The sequence below is a fragment of the Coenobita brevimanus genome, chromosome 55 (genome assembly GCF_032717465.1).
Source record: "Coenobita brevimanus isolate Jiangsu-jjx chromosome 55, ASM3271746v2, whole genome shotgun sequence".
NCBI classification, from domain to species: domain Eukaryota; kingdom Metazoa; phylum Arthropoda; class Malacostraca; order Decapoda; family Coenobitidae; genus Coenobita; species Coenobita brevimanus.
Window position 1 is genome coordinate 31,404,808 of NC_137008.1, and position 22,322 is coordinate 31,427,129.

The following is a 22,322-nucleotide window of genomic DNA, read 5'->3' on the forward strand; positions in this document are numbered from 1 at the left end:
GTTAAAGAGCCTTTCTTCAGTAAACTAATTAGCATATAGCAAAAAAGCAGAACTTTGCTGGTGTAAAAGAAGTATTTCACAATTTAGTATCACCTCTTCCTTAGCGTTTTATTCTGCCCATTATACCTTAATAAGCTATCCTCTGTCAGTGCTATTGACGCAAATACCTCAATATTAAAACGATACGAAGACATACAAGAAAAGCTAATGGGTAATATATGTTCTAGGTGGCTCTAAAGATTTCGTAACCTCATAGAGACTTTTTTGTCTTTTCATCTTACTCCTCAATATCCTTTCCTATACTATTGAAATGTATGATATCAGTTTGAAAATATAAGTATCCTACAGCAGAATGTTCTTCAGTCAATCGACCTACATAGAGAAACTCATGCAGTAGCCCTTGATATTTCTAAAGCTTTCAACAGATTATGGCACCGTTCCCTGCTGTTCAAAGTCCCTTGCTATAGACTAACGTCTTTTGTTCCTCTGCTTTCCTCATATACTCAGCGACAGAAAAATAAAAGTAGATGATGTATATAACGCCGGCGTGCCACAGTTTTGGCGCCAACCCTGTTCCTGGTTCATGACCTCTTATCTGTCACCCACAATCCCATCCATTCATATGCAGATGACTTAACACTTCATAGTTCATTCACACTCAGACATCCATTTACAGAGTCTAATATCTCTAACTCTCAACTCAGTACAGCCATCTCCATAAATCAAGACTTATCTACGATCAATGAAAGGGGACAAAACTACCTTGTCTTATTTAATACTAGTAAAACCGAATATATACAGTTTACTAATAGACAGATATTGCCAGATTCGTATATAAACTTCAGTGCTACTAATATTCTTTTCTCCAGAACTATTTAAATTCTAGCTGACTCACTTACAATGCCTCAGCTGGACCTCTCATGTCAGATCACTTGCTAAAATCGCTTCAAAGAAACTTGGATTATTGTACGGAGTCTGCAACTTCTTCATTGACGACCAGTTACCTATAATTTGTAAGACTCATGTGTGCTCTCAGCTTGAATATTGCTCACCCTTGTGGAGCGGATGTGGAGAGGTTGCATTAAAACAACTAGACAAAAGTTCAGAACAAGGCTGCTGGAATTATTAATAACCCTGCTATTATAAATAAACTACCTCCCCTGCCAGTAAGAAGGAATGTTGCCTCCCTTGCATTATTTTACAGGTATTTTTATGGCAAATGCTCAGACGAAGTGCCACCTCTCCATGCCCTCCTTCGTGCTACACGAGCATCTGGGAGCGCTCATGACTTGAACGTCTCTCATCCATATTGCAGAACGTCTGCCTATCAGAATCCTTGCATTCCCTGAACTATATCTCTCTGGAACTCGCTTCCCCAAAGTTGTTTACCTCCAAACTTCAACCTATAGCAGTTCAAGTCCAACTGTTACAGATAATTTATGAATGGAGGGCACCAGCAATCTGGTGTATGGATTTTTTTTTTTACTCATTTGTTTTACCTTCCTCTGTTCTGTTATTAAAAAGAAGAAAAAAACACGGTCCGACGAAAAACTCTGCTAGGAAGCCCCCACGGCCGCCTACAGTACAACCTGTTGACCCTATATTAACCTCCACATATCCCCTGAATTTGTCAAGTGTGCGTTTCATATGTCTGAATTTTAGGTTTATGCATATCCTTACTATTACTGCCTTTATACTAACCCAGCTAGAAGCGACACTTTTAGAAGCTTTTAAACATGTGGTTACATCGAATACAAATATAAAAAACCCCGAAACGGTTGTTGCTATCTGAAAATTAACATGCCAAAATCTAGAGTGGCCTAGTATTCTAAGTGGCATTCGACATTTCATAACAACTTTTCCTTAGCGAGTTTTTTCTGCATGCCACGCTTCTTGCATGTTATTAAAGAAAACTTTGATGCCATTTAAACAATGTAAATATCATAAAAAAGAATGCTAACTATGGAAAATAAATCGTTAAGAAGTGTTACAAAGCCTCCTCCGCAACTAAGAATGAAGCTTAGCCATAAAGTGGCTGAACTGGCAACTACAGTTGACACTCCCAGTCATAATAATAGGTGTCCTTGAGCCCATCCACCAGTGTTCAAGTGCTGCTGGGAAGGTGTGGTGTGAAGAACATATCTTGGGACGACAATTTTATCTACGATTGGGTAAGTTTTCATCCCAGGAAATGTATTGTTTTCCAATCCCAGGATATGATTTTTCTTCCCTTTTAAATTTCATTTCATATTATACCTGTTTTGTCTAAAGTGAATGTCATTTTTATGCATTCATCTAATGATGTAAGTTAAATATTCATGCTATTACCAAACTATTTTGTTCACCTCAGGACAAATCTTTTGTACTGAAATGGTTCCAAACCCTTCCCGTTCGAAAAATCTCTCCTATGCAGCATAAATCGTCTAGAAGTAATAGAAATATATATATATATATATATATATATATATATATATATATATATATATATATATATATATATATATATATATATACACACACAAGCAATCGAACTGAAGGAGCTAACAGTAAATAGGTGAATTCGTATCCATGGCCTATTTAACTCCCTTGATGGTTATAATCTGAACTCCTTGGTTAGATGACCATTTTAATTTCTATTCGTGTTACCTCCAGACGGTTTTATTCAGCTGCGGCGAGGCGCTTAAATCTAAGGCTTTGATACAGTCTGAATCAATGCCTCCATTAAGATAGTTCAGTGAAATCATGGAATATAATCGTCTGGTGGTAGGAAGAGTAAAATTATGAACATCGTAGCGAAGTGGCTAAGTAAAGTTTATTTTTTAGCCTTTCAGCCAATTATGTAAAATTTGCTTTATTCTTGCCGCCGCCTGACGACTATTTTCAGCTTTGGAGAGATTGTTCGAACTGAAAAGATGGCAGCTTTCTTTATCCATCACAGTATTAGATGATTTTCCTAAAATGGAAAAATAAAAAAAGTGCCGCAGTAATGCAGTGGTTAACGGGATCCTAATGTAGACCGGCCAGTTACTTCGATACATCGCTCCTAAACTTATCTAATTTCTCCAGTCAGTTGATGTAAAGTTATATCTTACTGTTATTAAAACAAGTCGACCAGTAATCCGGCAGACCTCTAGTAGCTGACTAATTTATAAAAGGAATATCCAACTCCTCCATTTCGACAAGCCTCTAGTAAGCTGAGTAAAATCGAGTGCCGGTGCCATGCGTCTGTGTTTGATGGGCTTAGATGGAAAGAAAATTGTTCAAGATATTGTTAATGATGTGATGAGTTTGATATATTGCTAATGGTGTGATGTGTCTGATATATTGCTAATGGTGTGATGTGTCTGATATATTGCTAATGGTGTGATGTGTCTGATATAGTGCTAATGGTGTGATGTGTCTGATATATTGCTAATGGTGTGATGTGTCTGATATAGTGCTAATGGTGTGATGTGTCTGATATATTGCTAATGGTGTGATGTGTCTGATATAGTGCTAATGGGATGTTGTACTACATACGTAGGTAAGCTTGTGACATGCAGGATAGTGATAATGGTGTGATTCGCTCTATAATTGTGTTATGTTCTCTGTGTATAGCTAAGGGTGTAATGTGTTCGATATATTGCTAACGGTGTAAAGTTTCCGATATATTGCTAATGACGTGTTCAATATAGTGCCAATGGTGTGATGTGTTTGATATACTGCTAATGGTTTTATGTGTTTGGTATATTACTATTAGTATGGTGTCCTCAATTTATTGGTAATTGTGTTTTGTGTTCAGCAGGAGAACGAGATGCTGGTGGAGGTGGTGTTAGCGATGGTGCTGTTGGTGTTAATAAGACATTTACTAAAGAAGCCTGAAGGACTGCCCCCAGGTAAGTTTTATATCACCAAGAAATTCTCTCTCTCTCTCTCTCTCTCTCTCTCTCTCTCTCTCTCTCTCTCTCTCTCTCTCTCTCTCTCTCTCTCTCTCATGTAAATTTATTCCCTGTTCAGTAATTTGAACATTAGTACTATAAACGTGATCCATGCATTTAGAGATGCTTGGACACAGTTCAGGTGCGTGTGTGTGTGTGTGTGTTGTGTGTGTATGTGTGTGTGTGTGTGTGTGTGTGTGTGTGTGTGTGTGTGTGTGTGAGAGAGAGAGAGAGAGAGAGAGAGAGAGAGAGAGAGGAAGGAAGTACTTTTGGTAGGGCAGGAACGGACGGGTGATGAGGCAAGGAGAAAATTTGAACGCTACGGTAGGAACAATAAAGTAAGGAGAAGAAAGAAGACGAGACTGAAGAAGAAAGGGAGAGAAGAAATAAGGGAAGGCAGGAAAGGAGACGAGGAGAAACATGAGAGAGAGAGAGAGAGAGAGAGAGAGAGAGAGAGAGAGAGAAGCTAAGAATGGAGAAGGATAAGAAGAATGAAGAGAGAGAAACGATCAGAAGGGAGAACCCTAAATGAGAGACAGAGAAATGTGAAAATTGAGACAAATATGGAATATGCGAGCTAAGCCCGGGAGAGGGAGAGAGGGAGACAGCGAAGCAGGGAGGGTAGGAAGAGAGGGAAGTAGAGTAACTTTACCAATCCACAGCCAGGTGCCTTAAGGGTCGGTCTTAAGTTCATCCTTAGTAATTACATACTCGTTCACTCGGGACACGTCACCATACACCCACACCCACCAGCCCTCAACCTCTCGACATCTACTACGCCAATGATGCGAAGCAAATAGTAGTATCAAATGGTATATTGGCCGAACATGACTAGCTGTTCAGCCAGAGGCGATCAATTTGAACAGTGTTGAAAAGGAATGGAAAATTAAGATAAATAATCATAAATTAACAATGGTAGCACTGGGTAGAATTAAACCAAACGATATTAACACTCCCTATTCCTCTTCGTCAGCCATCTTGTTTGTTCTCCCTCCCACCCTGTATCCCTCCATACCCTCCCTGCCTCTCACCCTTCCCTTTCCCTCTCGCTATTTTTTTTTTTTTTTTTTTACCTCCGCAAGGAGGTTATGTTTTTGCTGGCGTTGGTTTGTTTGTCTGTTTGTATGCTAGCAGGGTTGCTAAAAAAAGGTTGTGAATGGATTTTGCTGAAATTTTTTGGAGGGTTAGGGTAGCAACCATGGAACGATCCATTGGATTCTGGTGGTGATGTGGGTGATCATCCGGATCCAGGAATTTTTCTTGTTTGTTCACACGATATCTCCAAAAGTTCTCATGAATTTCAATGAAATTTTGTGGAAGGGTGGGCCAGGGGCCACGAATGAATTGATTATATTTGGGGCGATTGGCGGGGGTATGCGCTCTCTGAGTGCTTTTTAGTTTTAGTAATGGTTAGTGGTAAGAGAAGAGTTTGGTCAAGAAAAGGCAGTGGGTGAAACAGAAAACAGTGTTAGGATACAGTAGCATGTGTTGAGGTTGAGAGGTTTTTGTTGCATTATTTCTGTACCCCTGGCATACCATGTTTTTTTTTTTTTTTTTAATGCGAGAAAGAAGGAATCAAAGGTCACGAGCCCGCAATGACTGTTCCTTCCAAGAGAAAAACAAAATATAAGAGAGAGCCAAATTCAAGATCTGATCATTTCGAGATGCCTGGACACGATCATAGGAAGCAGGAAATACAGACAGAGGGAGACAGTTCCAGAGTTGACCTGTTGCATAAATGAAGGACTGGGAGTAACGGTTAACTCTTTCATTAGAGAGTTGGACAGAAAAGGGATGAGAGTTTGCTGCTAGACGGGTGCTACGCGCCCATCATAGAGGTGGAGGGGATGCATGCAGACAGTTCAGAGGAGCAGTGACCATTGAAGCAGCGATAGAAAAGAGAGAAAGATGCAACAGTGTGGCGAAGAGACAGAGGTAGAAGGGAGTCAGTAAGAGGAGGAGAGTTAACGAGACGAAAAGCCTTTGACTCCACCGTATTGAGAAGAGCTGTATGTGGGGAACCTTCCCACACATGAGAGTTGTGCTCCACACAGGGGCGAATAAAACCCATGTATAGAGTCAACAATTGTACAGGGGTAAAGAAGGAACGGAGTCGGCTTAGCACACCTAATCTCTTGGAAGCAGATTATACAAGAGATGTAATAAGATCTTTCCAAGACAAGTCCCGAGAGAATCAAACCCCAGGTATGTTTAAGGAATGATTCAGGATTAAGCTGAATATTATTAAACGTTAGTCTGAGTGATTCGTTTGAAGTCAAGTCCGGAGTAATTCAAGGTGGTGTTCTATCGCCTTTACTATTTATATTGGTCATTGATTACATTATGAAACGCTTTGGAACAGAAACCGGTGCAGGTATACTTTGGGGAGAGAACAGGAAACTTTTGGATTTAGATTATGCAGATGAAATAGTTTTGTTTTGTGATGGGCCAGAAGAGATGCAGAGAGTGTTGGACTGTTTGGTGAGTGAAGGTCGCAAGGTGGGTTTGGTTATTAATTGTGGAAAAACTGAAATAATCAATATGAATATGGAAAATGCGCAGGAATGTGTAATTGGAGGTATGGTTGTAAAGCAAGTTGATAGGTTTAAATATTTAGGTACTTATTTAGCCAAGGATGGTTCTTTGAACTTTGAATTCGAGGAAAGGTTAAAGAAGGCTAATCAGGCAATGGGAATGCTTAAAAATATTTGGAATAACAATTTTTCTGTGCATACAAATATCAAACTTTATAAGGTAATGGTTAGGAGTATCTTAATTTATGGACACGAGTCTTGGTACAGCACAGTGACTATGGAAAATAAATTCTTGGTGTTTGAAAACAAAGCACTTAGAAGAATATTAGGAGTTAAGTGGTGGGAAAGGATACCAAATAGTAGAATTAGAGAAATAACGGGAGTGCAGCCGGTCGATGAATATGTTAGATTCTCACGATGGAAGTGGCTAGGACATGTGTATAGGAGACAGGGAATAGTACGAGGTACACCAGGGTGGGTGGCACTTGGTAGGAGAGGTAGAGGAAGGCCAAAAGAGACGTGGGTGAGGACAATGAGACGGGAAGCTGGAGATGAGTGTTGGGGAGATCTTGAGGAGTTAGCACAAGATAGGATGTGGTGGTGTGAGTTCATCTAGGCCCTATGCATCCCCGAGGGTGCCACAGGAAATGATTGATTGATTGATTGGGTATACCTGTGGAAGATTTTGTCGGGTTGATAGGTGTAAGACCTGAGTCTTTGATGCATTAAAAATAACCAGATTATTTTTACCCCAGTCAGAGATACAAGCCAAGTCAGACATTAGGTGTGCCTTAGCCTCATCCCTTCTTTGTTGAAGTAACTGCTGAGATGGCGTTGCGGGAACCGAATCGAAAGGTGAAGCATGGAGTCATCAGCGTATGAGTGGATGGGGTTACATGTACAGCTTAGAAAGTCATTGATGAATAAAAGGAAGGGAGTTGATGATAGGACAGAGCCCCAAGGAACACCACTGTTGGTAGATCTAGGAGAAGAACGATGGCCGTCTACAACATCGGTTATAGAACGACCAGACAGGAAGCTAGAGATGAAGGCACAGAGGGAAGAATAGAAATCGTAAGAGGGCAGTTTGGAAATTAAAGATTTATGCCAACTCGATCGAAAATCTTTCAGATGTCAAGTGCAATGGCAAAGCTTTCGCCAAAGTCCCGAAAGGAGGATGACCAGGAGTCTGAAAGGCAGATGAGAAGATCGCCAGTGGAGCGTCCCTTACGGAACCATTTCTGACGATCAGAAAGAAGGTTGTGACAGGAAAGATGCTTTTAAATTTTTCTATTAAGAATTGACTCGAAGACTTTTGAGATACAGGATGTTAAAGCAGTTGGACGATAGTTAGAGAGTTGGGAATGCTCACCCTTCTTTGGGACTGACTGAATGAGAGCAAATTTCCAGCAAGAAGGAAAGGTACAAGTTGACAGACAAAGGCAAAAGTGTTTACCTAGGCAGGGTGTAGCCACAGAAGCACAGTTCTTGAGAACAACAGGAGGGACTCCATCAGGCCCATGTGCCTTGTTAGTATTGAGGCCTGTGATGGCAGAAAATACATCAGCTGAAGAAATTTTAATGTCAGCAATGAGGAAGTCAGAAGGGGGAAGTGATGGAGGAACAGCACCAGAATCGTCTAATGTGGAATTGGAGGAGAAAGTCTGAGCAAAAAGATCTGTTTTGTCAGTAGAAGAAATAGCTACACAGCCATCAAAGTAGACAAGAGGAGGGAAGGATGATGAGGTAAGGTTGTTAGAAAGGTTTTTGGCAAGGTGTCAGAAGGAGCGGGAAGAATTCGAGTTGGAGAGTTGAGAGCACTTAGTACGGATGAAATTATTTTTAGCAGAGCGAAGAACAAACTTAGCACGATTCCGGGCAGAAACGTATAAAAGATGTGATTCAGGGTGGGTTGGCTCCGGTACCTTTTATAGGCCCTCTCCTTGTTGTGGACAGCATTAGAACAAGCATGATTAAACCAAGGCTTTCTTGCATTAGTCAAAGGATATGAGTAAAGAATGTATGCTTCCATGCCCAAGAGAATAACCTCCGTATTGCGCAACGCACATCCAGGTGGCTCCCTGCCATGGAAGCAATAATCATTCCAGGGAAAATCAAAGAAGTGCTGCCTGAGGACCTCTCAATCCGCAGCTCCAAAGTGCCACAGACGACGTTTCTTTGGAGGGTCCACAGGCTGTACCGGATCAATAGGACAGGTTAAGGTGATAAGGTTGTGATCGGAGGAATCCAACGGAGAGAAAAGATTAACAGTGTAGGCAGCAGGATTAGTTGTAAGGAAGAGGTCAAGTATGTTGGAGCTCTCTCCAAGGCGGTCAGGGATACAGATAGGGTGCTGTACAAGCTGCTCTAGGTCATTAAGGATAGAAAAGGTGTAGGCATATTCACCAGGTGGATCATTGAAAGGAGAGGAGAGCCAAAGGTGGTGGTGAACATTGAAATCTCCTAGAATGGAGATTTCAGAGAAAGGAGAAATGGATAGGATGTGTTCCATCGTAGAAGTAAGATAGTCAAAGAATTTTTGATAGTCAGTAGAACTAGGAGATAAGTAAACGGCGCAGATATATTTAGTCAGGGAATGACAGGAAAGCCGAAGCCACAGTGTAGAGAATTCAGAAGAATCGAGTTCAGGAACACGAGAGCAAGATAAGTCGTTGCGTATATATACACAACAGCCACCTTTGGCTTTGAAATGAGTATAGAGAAAGTAGGAGGATACAGAGAAGGGTTTGCTGTCAGTTGCCTCAGACAGCTGAGTTTCAGTTAGGAAAAGAAGGTGAGGTTTAACGGAGGAGAGGTGGTTCTCAACAGAGGGAAAGTTGGAGGAAAGGCCACGAATGTTGCAGAGATGAAGAAGAAGTGAGTCAGAAAGTGGTTCCAGGCAGCACGAGTCGTCACCGGGAGAGGGGTGGAGGGTGGGGGCATTTATGTTCCCGTCCCTGGGAACTCTGAGGCTATGTGTTGTGAAAAAGCCATGATTTTGTAAATTTTGGAATAAGAAGTATAGTGTGTACTGTACATGTAGTTTGGTGTTGATAGAGAAACTTGTATTGGAGAGCATGCTGGCCTACTCTCTGTGTTACTGAGACACTGCAAAAGTTCAGCAAAAGGGGATGGTCGGGAACTAGTCCCGAGAGCTGATGAAACGGGAGCTCCAGCTCTCCCTGTCATCAGCTATCCACCCACCTTGGGAGTACTGCCCTGTTCGACTGGTGCTACGGTGTGTGTGTGTGTATGTGTGTGTGTGTGTGTGTGTGTGTGTGTGTGTGTGTGTGTGTGTGTGTGTGTGTGTGTGCTCTCTTGGGTGTGTTTTGGAGAGAATTTCTATGCTAAACTAAAGACTTCTATCCATATAAATACGTAATATTACTGCGTAGTGAAGATTCAAGTTTTTTACATCCAGAGGGAATCGTGAGTGTTCCACGTTAATAGCTCCGTCGAGCTTTATGATTCTGAGTTTCTCTCATATATAACGAGCTGCCTCTCGCAACTGGGAATGCATGGGTTTAACGAGGGAACGAAAGCGTCTGTTTCCATTGTAGGATATCTTGTTGGTAACAAACCCAAGGACTTTATTTTGTACCAGCTGTATTTTGAGTATTCGTGTTTTGAAGCTCATATGGGTTGGAATTGGTGGGGAATTTAGTATTGGTAGTATCTTCGTATTGATTACGTGGAGTTTATTTATCTCTGCAAAACTTCGGAATCTGTATAAATATGCGAGTGCTGTTTTTTTTTTTCCTGAGATATTCGTTTGATTATGTGGCCGGTAATCATTCCTTGGATGTTGGTGTATAACCTAAAATTCTGCAGCTTTTTTTTTATATTTTATATTTCCATAGATGTTAAATATGGGACTGACAACAGTCATTGAAAGTAAGAGAGGCAGGGAGGGAGAGGTGTGGGATAGGAAGGATGCTCAGTAGGGTAGAAGGGAGGGAAGAAATGAGGGGAGAGAGGGAGTTTTAGATGAATAATATCAGGTGAGTATGAGAGAGAGAGAGAGAGAGAGAGAGAGAGAGAGAGAGGGAGAGTAATGTGTTTTATCAAGCGAGCCTCGGTCACATGATACCAACACAGCTGCCGCCTTGTTGTCTTGTTATCTACAGTACAGCCCCGGGATTAGTAAAGGCGATACAGGCAAGGGAGCCTAATACACGGTTACGGGGATTAGTCTTGGTAAGCTGACGTTTATAAGAGTGAGAGGTTAGGTTTGTTTAGGATGCAGTATGTATAGTTCTGTTAGGTTACTTTTTGTTAAGCTGGGGTTATCTGTGGTTTAGTTTGTAGTTAATTTTGGTTAAGGCAAGCAGACGGTCAGATATACTGAATGATGTAAAGACAGGTAGATAGCTAGACTGATGTGTAATAGGATATAATAATAATAATAATAATAATAATAAAAATAATTATGACAATAATAATAAAATAACAATAATAATAATGATAATAACAATAATAACAAGTTTGAAATTGCTGAAGCAATATGAAAAAAACTCCACATTCCAAATGAAAATACTTTTATCATAATAGACCTAATATTAAGGGACTTTCAGTATGACAAAAAAAATTTTATGGATTTTGACCTGTGACCTTGAAATCAGTGTCAAGGTCATTCATACTTAGCAGATCACGTTCGCTCACAACCTGCTACTTTGACACCGAGTTTGGTCAAAATCGACCAAAATACTTTCTAATTTAGTACTTTCAGGCATGAGGCGATCATTTTGACTTTCCTCTGTATCTCAAAAAGTATTTGTGGGATCTCAGTATCACTACCCAGGTGCACCTGTTGATGTTGACGACTACATACTGGAGCATTTACAAAGCAATCAGTTCAGTAGTTTTTGTTGCGCAGGAGAGCAGAAATAAAAATAAAAAAAATAAAATGCGCTAGTGCGGCGCTAATGAGAGGGGAAAGAAAATGTTCCAAAAAAAGCCTGCAAACAAGATACATCATTCCTGAAAATTTCAAGTCTATATCTCGAAAGGTCTTGGAATGCCAGACTACTAGATCTCCCCCTCCCCCCCCCCAAAAAAAAAAAAAAAAATGAAATAATTTCTACAATATCAATATGAACTCCACAGACTATGGAGTGTACCTGCTTGTGGAGGGTTACCTTGCAGTGGTCAGCAGGCTTGAGTACTGCTTCGATCTAATAGGGTCGCACTAGATAGGTGCATACTGTATGGGTCCAATAGCAGCAGTTAGACTTAAAGCACTCCGGGGGGGACAAACCAGCCCCTCTCGCTGTCTTTTTTTTTTTTTTCTTCTTTTTTTTTGCCCATCGACCATTGGGGCCGAAGCCCCTGGTCATTAAGGCAAATAAATAAATAAAATATATATATATATATATATATATATATATATATATATATATATAATTTTTTATTGTATTTAGTTTTTTTAAATTTTGTATTTATTTTTTATGTTTTTAAATATATTTTTTAAACCTTACATTACATAATAGAAAAAAAGTCTAATTAACCTAATGGCCCTAAAACTAATAACCTAACAGACAAATCGCTAACCTATATTAAATCCTAAGAAGACAAATAGCTAACCCTACCGCAATGATATAAAGAAAAATACTTTGACCAACACCATCGACTGCAGATATGTAATGCCTTTCCACATTACATACCTGCATTCATCACCTGGTGACTGTCAGTCGAGGCACAACCTAATATAGGGGACATCAGGATATCAAAGGGATCCATACGATTCAGGAACATTTCCATATACGTCAGCTGTCGGCCCTAATTAGAATAACTTAAGCAAGATGGTATAATGTATTTACATAATATGTATAAAAAGTGAAGGACCTCGCCCAACAGGCCTCGGTGTCGGTCCCAAGCTCAGGTAAATAGGGAGGGTCGGCGTAGGAAAGGACATCTGGCCGTAAAACTGACCAAAGTCAAATTAACAAATTATACCTGTATATAGGGAAAGGCCGGAGAGAAGGTGGATTGATTGTGGGAATGAAGATTTGAGAGGAAAGAGGCTGACGAGGTAGGAGGCGCAGGACCGAGCCGTATGGTGAAGATTGAGCAAACACATCGACCCTAAGTAATAGAGGGAAAAGATGGAAGAGAAAGATTATTAGTAAGAACAACAACAACAACAATAACAACAACAACAACAATAACAACAACAATAATAATAATAATAATAATAATATTTTTATTATTATTATTATTATTATTATTACTATTATTACAGAATTATTATTACTGGTACTGTGGTAGGTGGGGGCGCTCAACATCCACTCACCCAATGTAGTGCTCTCTTGGATGCCCGCCCTTTCCTCTCTTCTTTCCTTCCTTCCTCTTCTGTCTTTCTTTCCTTCATTCTGTCTTCTTCCTTCTGTCCACGGGTGAGTACACTGAGTGACAAGCCAAATAGTTTTCTGTACACCAGGAAACCATTTACTACGCTGGCTGGTAACCATGTAACCAAACTATGGCAACTGGTGGTTTAGTGGGTAATTAAGGCGCTCCAATCGGAATAAGCTGTTGGAGGTTTTTATTCAAGGGGTGGTTGGGATTTATTGCTCACGTTATGTCATTCAGGGATGAGTGAGGCTGGTCACTCTCATCTTAAATATCAGTACCAAGTTGCCTAGCCCTGGGCTCCTAAGCTGCTCATGGGACAACACTGGATTAGATGATGAATGACTGAATTATTATTATTATTATTATTATTATTATTATTATTATTATTATTACTGATGATGATAATGGTGACGATGCAATACCACTATAAAAACAAAACGCCATTAGACTGCCCTCTTCCTAAGTCATACCCCCCATCTCTCATATGCGGTACCTCAACACCCCTTCGCACCAGTTCATCCCTGGTTCCCCTTTCCCCCTCACCTTTCAACCTCAGAAACATACTCGTACCCTATCCTAGACAGCTCCTCATTCGCAATTCCCTCCACATTTGGGAGTAAATGTAACACCACTCGAACAAGACGGCACTCCCAAGGTGGATGACAAGCTGGTGACAGGGAGAGCTGGAGCTCCCGTTTCACCAGCCCTCAGGACCTGTTCTTGATCATCTCCTTTTGAACATTTTCAGTGTTTTCACTATAACAGAGAGTAGGACAGCATACTCTCATAATATCTCTACCTTCAACTGTCACACCACACTATGTGCACATCAGATATTACACCTATTCCCCCCCCCCTTAGCAATGGCTTCTGCATTAATATAAACAAAGTCGGTGATATCTCAAATTACCACAATCAGCAGGGTAGGGATGTTGGCACAGGGTCCACCTAGTTGCAAAAAAGCGACTGTGCTGACAATGGTTGTGCTCGTCAGCGGAGAAGTTCAAGTTCGGCCTTATATTTCGCTAATATACCCATAATACCAATCTGATTTCCGTTCACTTTTTCCTCCAGTCAATATCTCCTCCAGCCCTGCTCCTCACAGAACCCCAAATGTCTCCCTCTACTGACATACATTCTCACAAATGAGGGGTATGATCGGGATAAAAAAAGGGTAAACTTAGTGGTCATCCTGGCTAACCCCCTAAAGGCATACTTCGTTCAACTTCACTCTTCTCATTTACCATTTTTATAGGGTAAATTTGGTTACAAAATTATCTTTTTACAGGGTAAGCTTAATTACAATTTTACCTTATTATAGGGTAAACTTTTGAATAACTTACCTTTTCCTAGGATAATATATTTAGTAATTTACCTTTAGCTTGGGTAAAACTGGGAATAATTTTCCTTTACTAGAGATTTCCCTGCCTCACCCACAACATTGCCTTAACCTGTCCCTTCTCGTCCTGCCTTCAAAATAACAATCTAGCAAATTGGGTCATGAAAAAGCCAAATTAATAAATGCATGTACTCCAATATATTTAGCAATCATTTCACAGTACCATGTTACAAGCAATAATAAACACATTGACAATAAATGTATGCATACATATGAATCGTGTCACATGAAATTTAATTCATAAACATGTTCAGGAATATAGCATTAAACAACTGCTGCATGTGTGCGGAAACGTGTCTCGATTTCAATGATTCGTGGGCAATTATGGTGTAATCACATATCATTTATTGGGAAGTAACTCTTCAGGTGACATTTGGATACTTATTGACCATCCCAAGTACATACTGCGGTGTGTATCAGTTATTGTCTTCTAAGATGGAGAGTAACCATAGGAACTACCTAATAACTACCCAGTGCTACAGGCCATATGAGCTACCCAATGTCGCAGGTTAAAGATTAACTAAAAAAAAAAAAAATGTTTAATCTGTAAAAATATAACAGGCATTCCGAGCTTCTTTGCCCAAGGTGAAGTTGTCGCTGGCACCTTTACTGTGTTCTTCAACCAAAATTTCTCTTAAAAAAGCTTTGTTTTTTTAGTTTCTTTAGGGTATCTCAAAGCAAATACCCAGTAGGCCTGGAATAATGCTTCTAAGGCACTGATGAATTTGCTGTCTTGGACATTAAGACAGGGTTACCATTAATATATAGCTGATACTCATGGTCCAATGCAACAAGAACAGGAGCTGGAGACTTGATGCTCTGAAAATCTAAGAGAAATCCAATTAGAAAGACAATATTATCTTGGCTCAGCAATGTTTGCTTCCCTTTATCCCTTTTGCTGGCCATGGCATTGAAGTGAATTTGCTGGATACCCAGATACTGGTTATCTGGCAAATTTAAAAAGATATATGTCGGATATCCGGCCTGAATGGCTGACGGATATCCAGCATATTACAGACAATTTAAACTTGATTCGTTAGTTGTTATGTCTAATTACTAAGTCTTTTAATGAACTGATTTAAATCTAACTGTTACCAGAAGAAAACCTTGTGCTTATGTAAGATAATAGGGAGCCACACTACCCTGGTAGTGTGGCGAACATAGCTGGCAGTATGGAGGATGAAGTGAGGGAAGGGGTGCAGAATGATAGGAGAGTTACGGGGACACTGTGCAGTGACTGGCAACAGAAGCGTGAGCATGGAAGTGGAGAGGTCTTTGCATGATAGCGTGTTGGTGCCAACCCTTACATATGGAAGCAAGACCTGGACATTGCTAAAGGGACAGAAGTCGATGGTGAGAAGGGTGAAAATGAGCTACCCGACGGGTGCATGTGGAGTTAGAAGGTGGGAAAGGTGGACAAATGAATGACTGCTGGAAGAGCCGTGTGGATGTGAATGTGGTGGAAGTGGTGGAGAGAAACACCCTCGAGTGGTTAGGGAATATGGAGCGGACAGAGGGTAGACGACTAACCAAGAGTGTGTATTCTAGTGAGGTGGCTGGGGGCAGAGATGGAGTAGACCGAGGACGAGATGAAGAAACAAGGTGGAGTGTATTAGGAAGATGGAAAAGAGCATGGAGGGATTGGTGTTGTTGTGTGGCCGGATGCCGGATATTTACCGGAAATCCAGTGCATCCTTAACTAAACTTAGGCAACAAAACCAAGGCAAGATGATTTTACTTAGCTGAGAAGAAAGGAATGTCAGGTAGATGAGTATAAAAATTAGAAATAAAAAAAACAGTTACCTCAATGCTGGTCACAATGATCAGCCACTCATCCTCACTGAAGAGACATGGAAGTAATTCCATGGCATACAATTGGGCACATTCTGAAATATGAAAACATCTTAATTACACTAGATATGCTAGGTGCTCTGCGTCTTGGGTCGGTATTAGTAAACAGTCCTATAAGTCCTGCTAGGGTTATTTCTAGAACTACTACTAAGTACCTTTTACTCCAAGAAGCTCCTCCAAAAGAACTTTAAAAGTAACTCTTTCTTATAAGTACCTTAAGAGTTGCTCCATGGAGTCCGAGTTTCCACTACATCTAGCAAGGAGCAATGAATTACAACCGTATAGGAGTTAATACTGGCTTAAATTTTGATATTTATTGTTTAATATGACTTATTAATAAACTGAAGCCATTTCTAACAACATTACAAACTTATTGAATTATGGAAGGGGGTATAAATTTTCTGCATATGTTGAGTGGTCGATACTTGGCAAAACATAAACAAACTTGCCTCAGCCCTTCAAGCCCCGTCTACCAATCCCTTTCACTGTCAGTCTACCACAGCCTTAATGCCCTGATTTCTAAAGCCTCACCATTTTGCAAGACTGTATCATATTATCACTGTATGGCCGTATACGTTTTAGGCTCATATACAGCCTAACCATGTGAAAAATGGTTCGTTACTTCATGTAGTTCCTTTTGATCATAATCAATCACTCTCATTTTTTTCTTGTATGGCAACATAATGAATAACCAACCTTCTTGCAATATACGGCCCAAATTCAGTTAGGCAAGGTTACTGTAGGTCACTCGCTCACATCATCAGCCAAGTTAAGCAATACATGTCGTACTGTATAGTGTTCATGTTTAAGGGCTGTATTTGTCACTATTAATATTGGTTACAGGCGATGTTACTTCAAATGTTGCCCATAATTGTACTGTAGCCTACTCAACTTTTTACGGCAGATATATTTTCTCAGGGTTTGGCCTAATATAAGACAATGATTAGGAGGAGGAATATACTCTTCCAAGACATGGTACAGTAGGCCTACCTAGTTATACAGTATTTATCAAATCAGTTAACGAAGTATGGAGCATTCACACCCATACCGGGACCAAAAATATATGTAACAGATTTAAACCCATTTTATATTACAACGGCAACATTCCGTAACAAGGCTCGTTAACAACAAGGACAGGCTAGCCTCAGAATCATTAACGCAGAATACTGTTATTGATCAGATGCATAACCATTTGAAAATTAAGAATTTGTTTTAGTCAACAGCTGTCTTGGAATGCTGACTATGGCATCAGATAATTTTTAAAAAATATATTTTCACTATGCACTCCGTACTTTCACACATCCCCACTTCCTACCACACACCCTTCTACCCACCACACACATTCCTAACTATAATCAATGTCAGGGTCCACACATGCTAAATATTAAAATCATACTGGGGTGAATGCAAAGCAATTAGCAAGCACTGTAACTCACCTTTCTTCTAGATTTCTGAAAGTGTACTCTCAAAATCTTCAGAGTATTGAAGTGAGAAATGCTTGAAATCCCTGCATCTCTGTTTAGAGAATTTGGAGGGCTGCACCAAGGAATTATGCCTTAGGTCCTAAGTCTCTTCAGTGGGTCGTTGTATCCCATAGCACCTGGCCTTGCATTCAAGCTTAAAAAGATGAACTGGATGAACCAGAAGTATAATGAAATTACTACTCTGTCTCAGGAAGCATTGGGTAACCCAACACATGCTTGGACCATACCTGATTCTGTACACTAATTTTTTAAGAATATCTAGGAAGTGTCAGAATACAATGGTACTGATAGACAATCTACCCATGCCAGCCTTTGAAAAATTACAATCACTAACAACCTTTGAAAAAATACAACCATCATTTGATGACACTCGAAATGCCCCACCAAATGACAGTGGCTATAAATGCAAAGTAACTGAAGTATACCACAATACTAATAGGCTGACAATCACTTTTAATTTTTATAGTTTCTGCAGAATTTAACAACAAAAACTATATGGTTCATGTACAAAAACTTAAACGTGAAAAATAATAAATATAAAAATTAAAAGTGATCCAAAGTTTATGTGTCTCAGTGCTGGGAATTATTTGAGTCGATCGGCCACCGTTACTCGAGGGTCATACACTCTCTTTGTACATACGGTCTTTTTCTTTCCATCTATCTACCCTCATTAAATATATAAACACACGAACCAAAAATGTGAAGTTAGTATGACCTGTTATAGAATTTTCCATAAAATTGTTTTTGTGGGTGTACTGAACGGCTTGTTTTGCTCAGTTATGGCGACCCACTACTCACCGACCACCCCCACTGAGTTTACTGAATCATTGAGTCATTATAATCATGAGCTGCTAGGAGCATGGTGATGAGTTAGTCAGTGAGCATGACCAGTACACAGTCACTCCTTGCACTTGGGACAATAAAGGGCCACCCTGAAATGTGGACTTTTGTCAGAAGTCACAATGCCACAGATGTCACAAGCCATGAAGGAGCATGCCATTGGCATGTTCAATGCTGGAATGTCTGTGACAGAGGTATCCGGACAAATCAATGTGCATCATTCAACCACCAGTCGCCTTAGAAGTCGGTTCCAAGAAACTGGCAGCACTGTGAACCGCCCACATGCCCGCCGACCACGTGTGACCACTCCCGCACGAGATCGGCACATGCGACTCCAGCACCTGCGTGTTCGCCTGCGCCCAGCCACCCGGACCGCAGATGAGACGGTCGGAATCCACAACAGGCGGATCTCGGCTCAGATGGTCAGAAATCGTCTGAGGGAGGCAGGTCTCCGCGCCTGTCGACCGCACCGGGGTTTGGACCTGACCCCCGTACGCCGGCAGAACCGACTCGACTGGGCTAACCGTCACCTTCGGTGGAGACGCGCGGTGAAGGATGGTGCTGTTCAGCGATGAGTCACGCTATCAACTTTACCACGCCAATGGTAGGCAACGCGTATGGCGACATGTGGGCAAGCGTTATGCTGATGTCAATGTCATGCGTCGGTTGACATATGCTGGTGCGAGTGTGATGGTCTGGGCAGGCGTTTGCCATGGATAGTGTACCCAGCTGCATTTCGTTGAGGGCAACCTGAACGTGCAGAGGTACCGCGATGAGATCCTGAGGCCCATTGTCGTGCCATTTGTCCGCCTCCATCACGTGACATTCCAGCACGACAATGCCCGACCGCACACTGCCAGGATCTGCACGGAGTTCCTGGATGACGGGGATGTTCCTGTCCTGAATTGGCCGGCATATTCTCCCGATATGTCGCCAATAGAACATGTTTGGGATGTTCTGGGTCAGCGTGTGAGGCAGCGTGTTCCAGTGCCAGATAACGTGCGCCAGCTCCGAGTTGCACTGCAGGAGGAGTGGGCGAACATTCCACAGGCCACCATTGACAATCTGGTGAACTCTATGCGCCGGAAGTGTACTGCTTTGCGCGATGCCAATGGTGGACACTCGGTACTGAGAGCTGTGAACTCAGACTGCTGACCCCTTGTCTCTTTAGGCTGTGATAAGTTGTGATATGTTCACAGAAATTCGATAATAATGTTAATGTGATTTCAGTACTATGTACAGAATAAAATAAAAATTAATGTGCGGATTTATTTTCCGTTGGATCAATAAATAAAACAAAATAACTTCTTCGTGCGTTTATAATTTTGTTGAGTATAGTAATCAGGCCCACATCTGGTGCTCCTTTCCTGCATTCGGCTTGCAGAATCTTGAGGTGACTGCGACAGTGTGCTTCTGCCTCTTCTTGAGTTACTGTATCAGCCTGTAAGAAAATTTAACAATATAGTTTACTGAAGATAACTGAAGATGCATAGTATTGGTACGTGAAGGAACCGAGGGGACAGACTCATGCAAGAGGTTGAGGAAATATTTTGTGCCATGATTCCTACGATTATGTCTCTTGTATCTAGAGACTTTTAAATAATTTTCTCGCACTCAGGAACGCGACAGGAACCTGCAAACAAATTTTCACATTCATGATACAGTTCCAAGTGCTTTGTATAATGAAAAAAAAGTATACATAAACTTAATTTCACAATGGCCATTTGACATTATGCTGTTGCCTCCATCTGAAAGGAAAAAACAATCATATTATGAAAATAATAAGGCAAGTACTCGCCACTGAAGACTGGACCAAGTTCCTTTAAGCCTATTTGTTCATGCCAATTTGCTACCTCATTATAGTCCCATTCCCCTGCCATTACAAGATCCTGTAAAATTAAAACCGTAGTTTACATTCCAGAAAAGAATATAATTACAGTAATGGAGTAGTTTTATCTATGAGAACATATCAGTGCCTAGATGAAAACGTTTAACCCTTTTACTGCTACAGTTCTCATCAGCTAAATAAAATTTCTGGCATTGGTTTGAGTACAAATTTAGACTGACATCACTACTTACACAAGGGGTTACATGGTTGGGTTAATGTTACCTTGGTGAAACTATAGTATCTGTCTCACAGAAAACTCGAACTTATTCTACCTATCAGCCTATGCACCTCATGTTGCTGTACTCACCAGGATGTGTCGTTGCTCTTGCAAATGAACGGTTTACGAGATAACCGATTATTTCCTTCAGTACAGCAAGAGCCTGGGCCGTGCCGCCGTGCAGCCATGTTTACCAGCAGCAGCAGCAGCAGTTCCTCTTACATTGTTGTCAGTTTTTATATACATTTTAAACGGTTTTATATGCATATGATGATGTTTTACACCGACTTGACAGCGTTGGAATAACGTGACTTATGCTATCCCTTCCTCTTCATTAACCAATCACATTTAATTTCCTTCCGTCAATGAGTGAAGTTTTCCACACTGCGCTAGATTCAAAAGTCAATCTCGCCATGTCTCCCCCGTGTACTGGGAGTGCTCTGAAGCCTTGGGAGATTTTCAAGGCTTTTCACTAAGAACCTGAGGCTTCCGTCGATGTTCTGCGTCGGCACGGCATCCTTCCAAGTCAGGTGGAGTGTCCTCACTGTCACGTATGATTTCAGTTGTGACAAGAAAATCATCTCTGAGTGTGCCGCCAGTGGACTCCTATTGTTAACACCAAGCAGAGAAAGCAGTGTGGCTACTTGGTGTCTGACCACAAGGTAACATTCCTCGATAACAGCAACAGTTTAGGTTAGGTTAGGTTGGTTAGGTTAGGTTAGGTTGGTTAGGTTAGGTTAGGCTGGTTAGGTTAGGTTAGGATTATTTTACTTACTTCAAACCCTTCCCTCTTTCCAAGGCTTCAGAATTGAAACGACATCCAACATGGGTGTTTCCAATGGTTTTTGATGGGATTATTGATGATTTTGACTTAAATTTTTGTCAAAAATCAGTAGTTTCTGTGATGACAGAAAATGGGTCACATCTCATAAACTATTGATTTCCGATAGAAATGAAGGTCAAAACCGAACGAGTCACACCAGAAACCATTGGAAACACCCAGGTTGGGTGAAAAAATCGTTGTGGAACTGATACTATGAACTGACCATTACTTTTAGAACCGTACTGGTCCTTTGGATTAAAACATTGTTTTTCTAGTGTCTTTTAATGTTCTTTGAACGAAACACCCCCACTAATACCAATACACCACTCCTGTATGAGACAGCCCTAGCATGTGTTCAATATGGACGGTGGGTGTAAGCGCTGAAGTGGTGACAGGTAGTGGTGTATGGTATGCAGGAGGATTACTGGGCCTTGTGAGCAGGCTGTGAAGCCTGTGCCCTGAGTCGGGCACACACACACACACACACACACACACACACACACACACACACACACAAAACAGCCATGATAATTTCTGTCAAAAACGAACATTTTATTTTACTCCAATACAAACCCAACCAAACTAACCAAACCCATCCTAGACCAACTTAATCCTAAGAATAATTTGCGACAGAAATGATCATGATTCGTTCTGAGCACATCAAAAACCGTAAGAAAATACACGTTTTAAAAACAGAAAGTAGTACGGCTTTAAAAGTAATAATTACCCTTATTTTAACCATGAGTGAATGCAGTTTTACGTTGGCTGAATAAAATTATCTAGGGTTAGCCTATTTGAGTAGTATCATACAAGGCACTCACCTGTCAAAGGGTTAAAATCTAAATATGTAGCCAACTAAGTAGGCTTATGTCATAAAAATTTGGTAAGAAAATATAATCTCTTTCTACTGCTGGCAGTCTTGTAGTACATTGTCAAATGAAAAATGCAGTACAGTTCTGTACTTCATTCACAGATTAACATATCGTAATAAAACCACTTCCAGAACGTGGTCTGG

The 22,322-nt window shown here is 40.8% G+C and overlaps 1 protein-coding gene across 1 annotated transcript in view; it reads left to right on the top strand.

The window, feature by feature from the left end:
• The first annotated feature begins 2,136 nt into the window (after positions 1-2,136).
• The window catches only part of LOC145401290 (cytochrome P450 2L1-like), a 156,711-nt gene continuing 136,525 nt past the window's right edge, over positions 2,137-22,322 (top strand). Inside the window, exons 1-2 of the mRNA XM_080273618.1 lie at positions 2,137-2,171; positions 3,785-3,875. Coding sequence (XP_080129744.1) covers positions 3,794-3,875 — 82 coding nt within the window. The 5' untranslated portion in view covers positions 2,137-2,171; positions 3,785-3,793. The remainder of the gene's footprint in view (positions 2,172-3,784; positions 3,876-22,322) is intronic.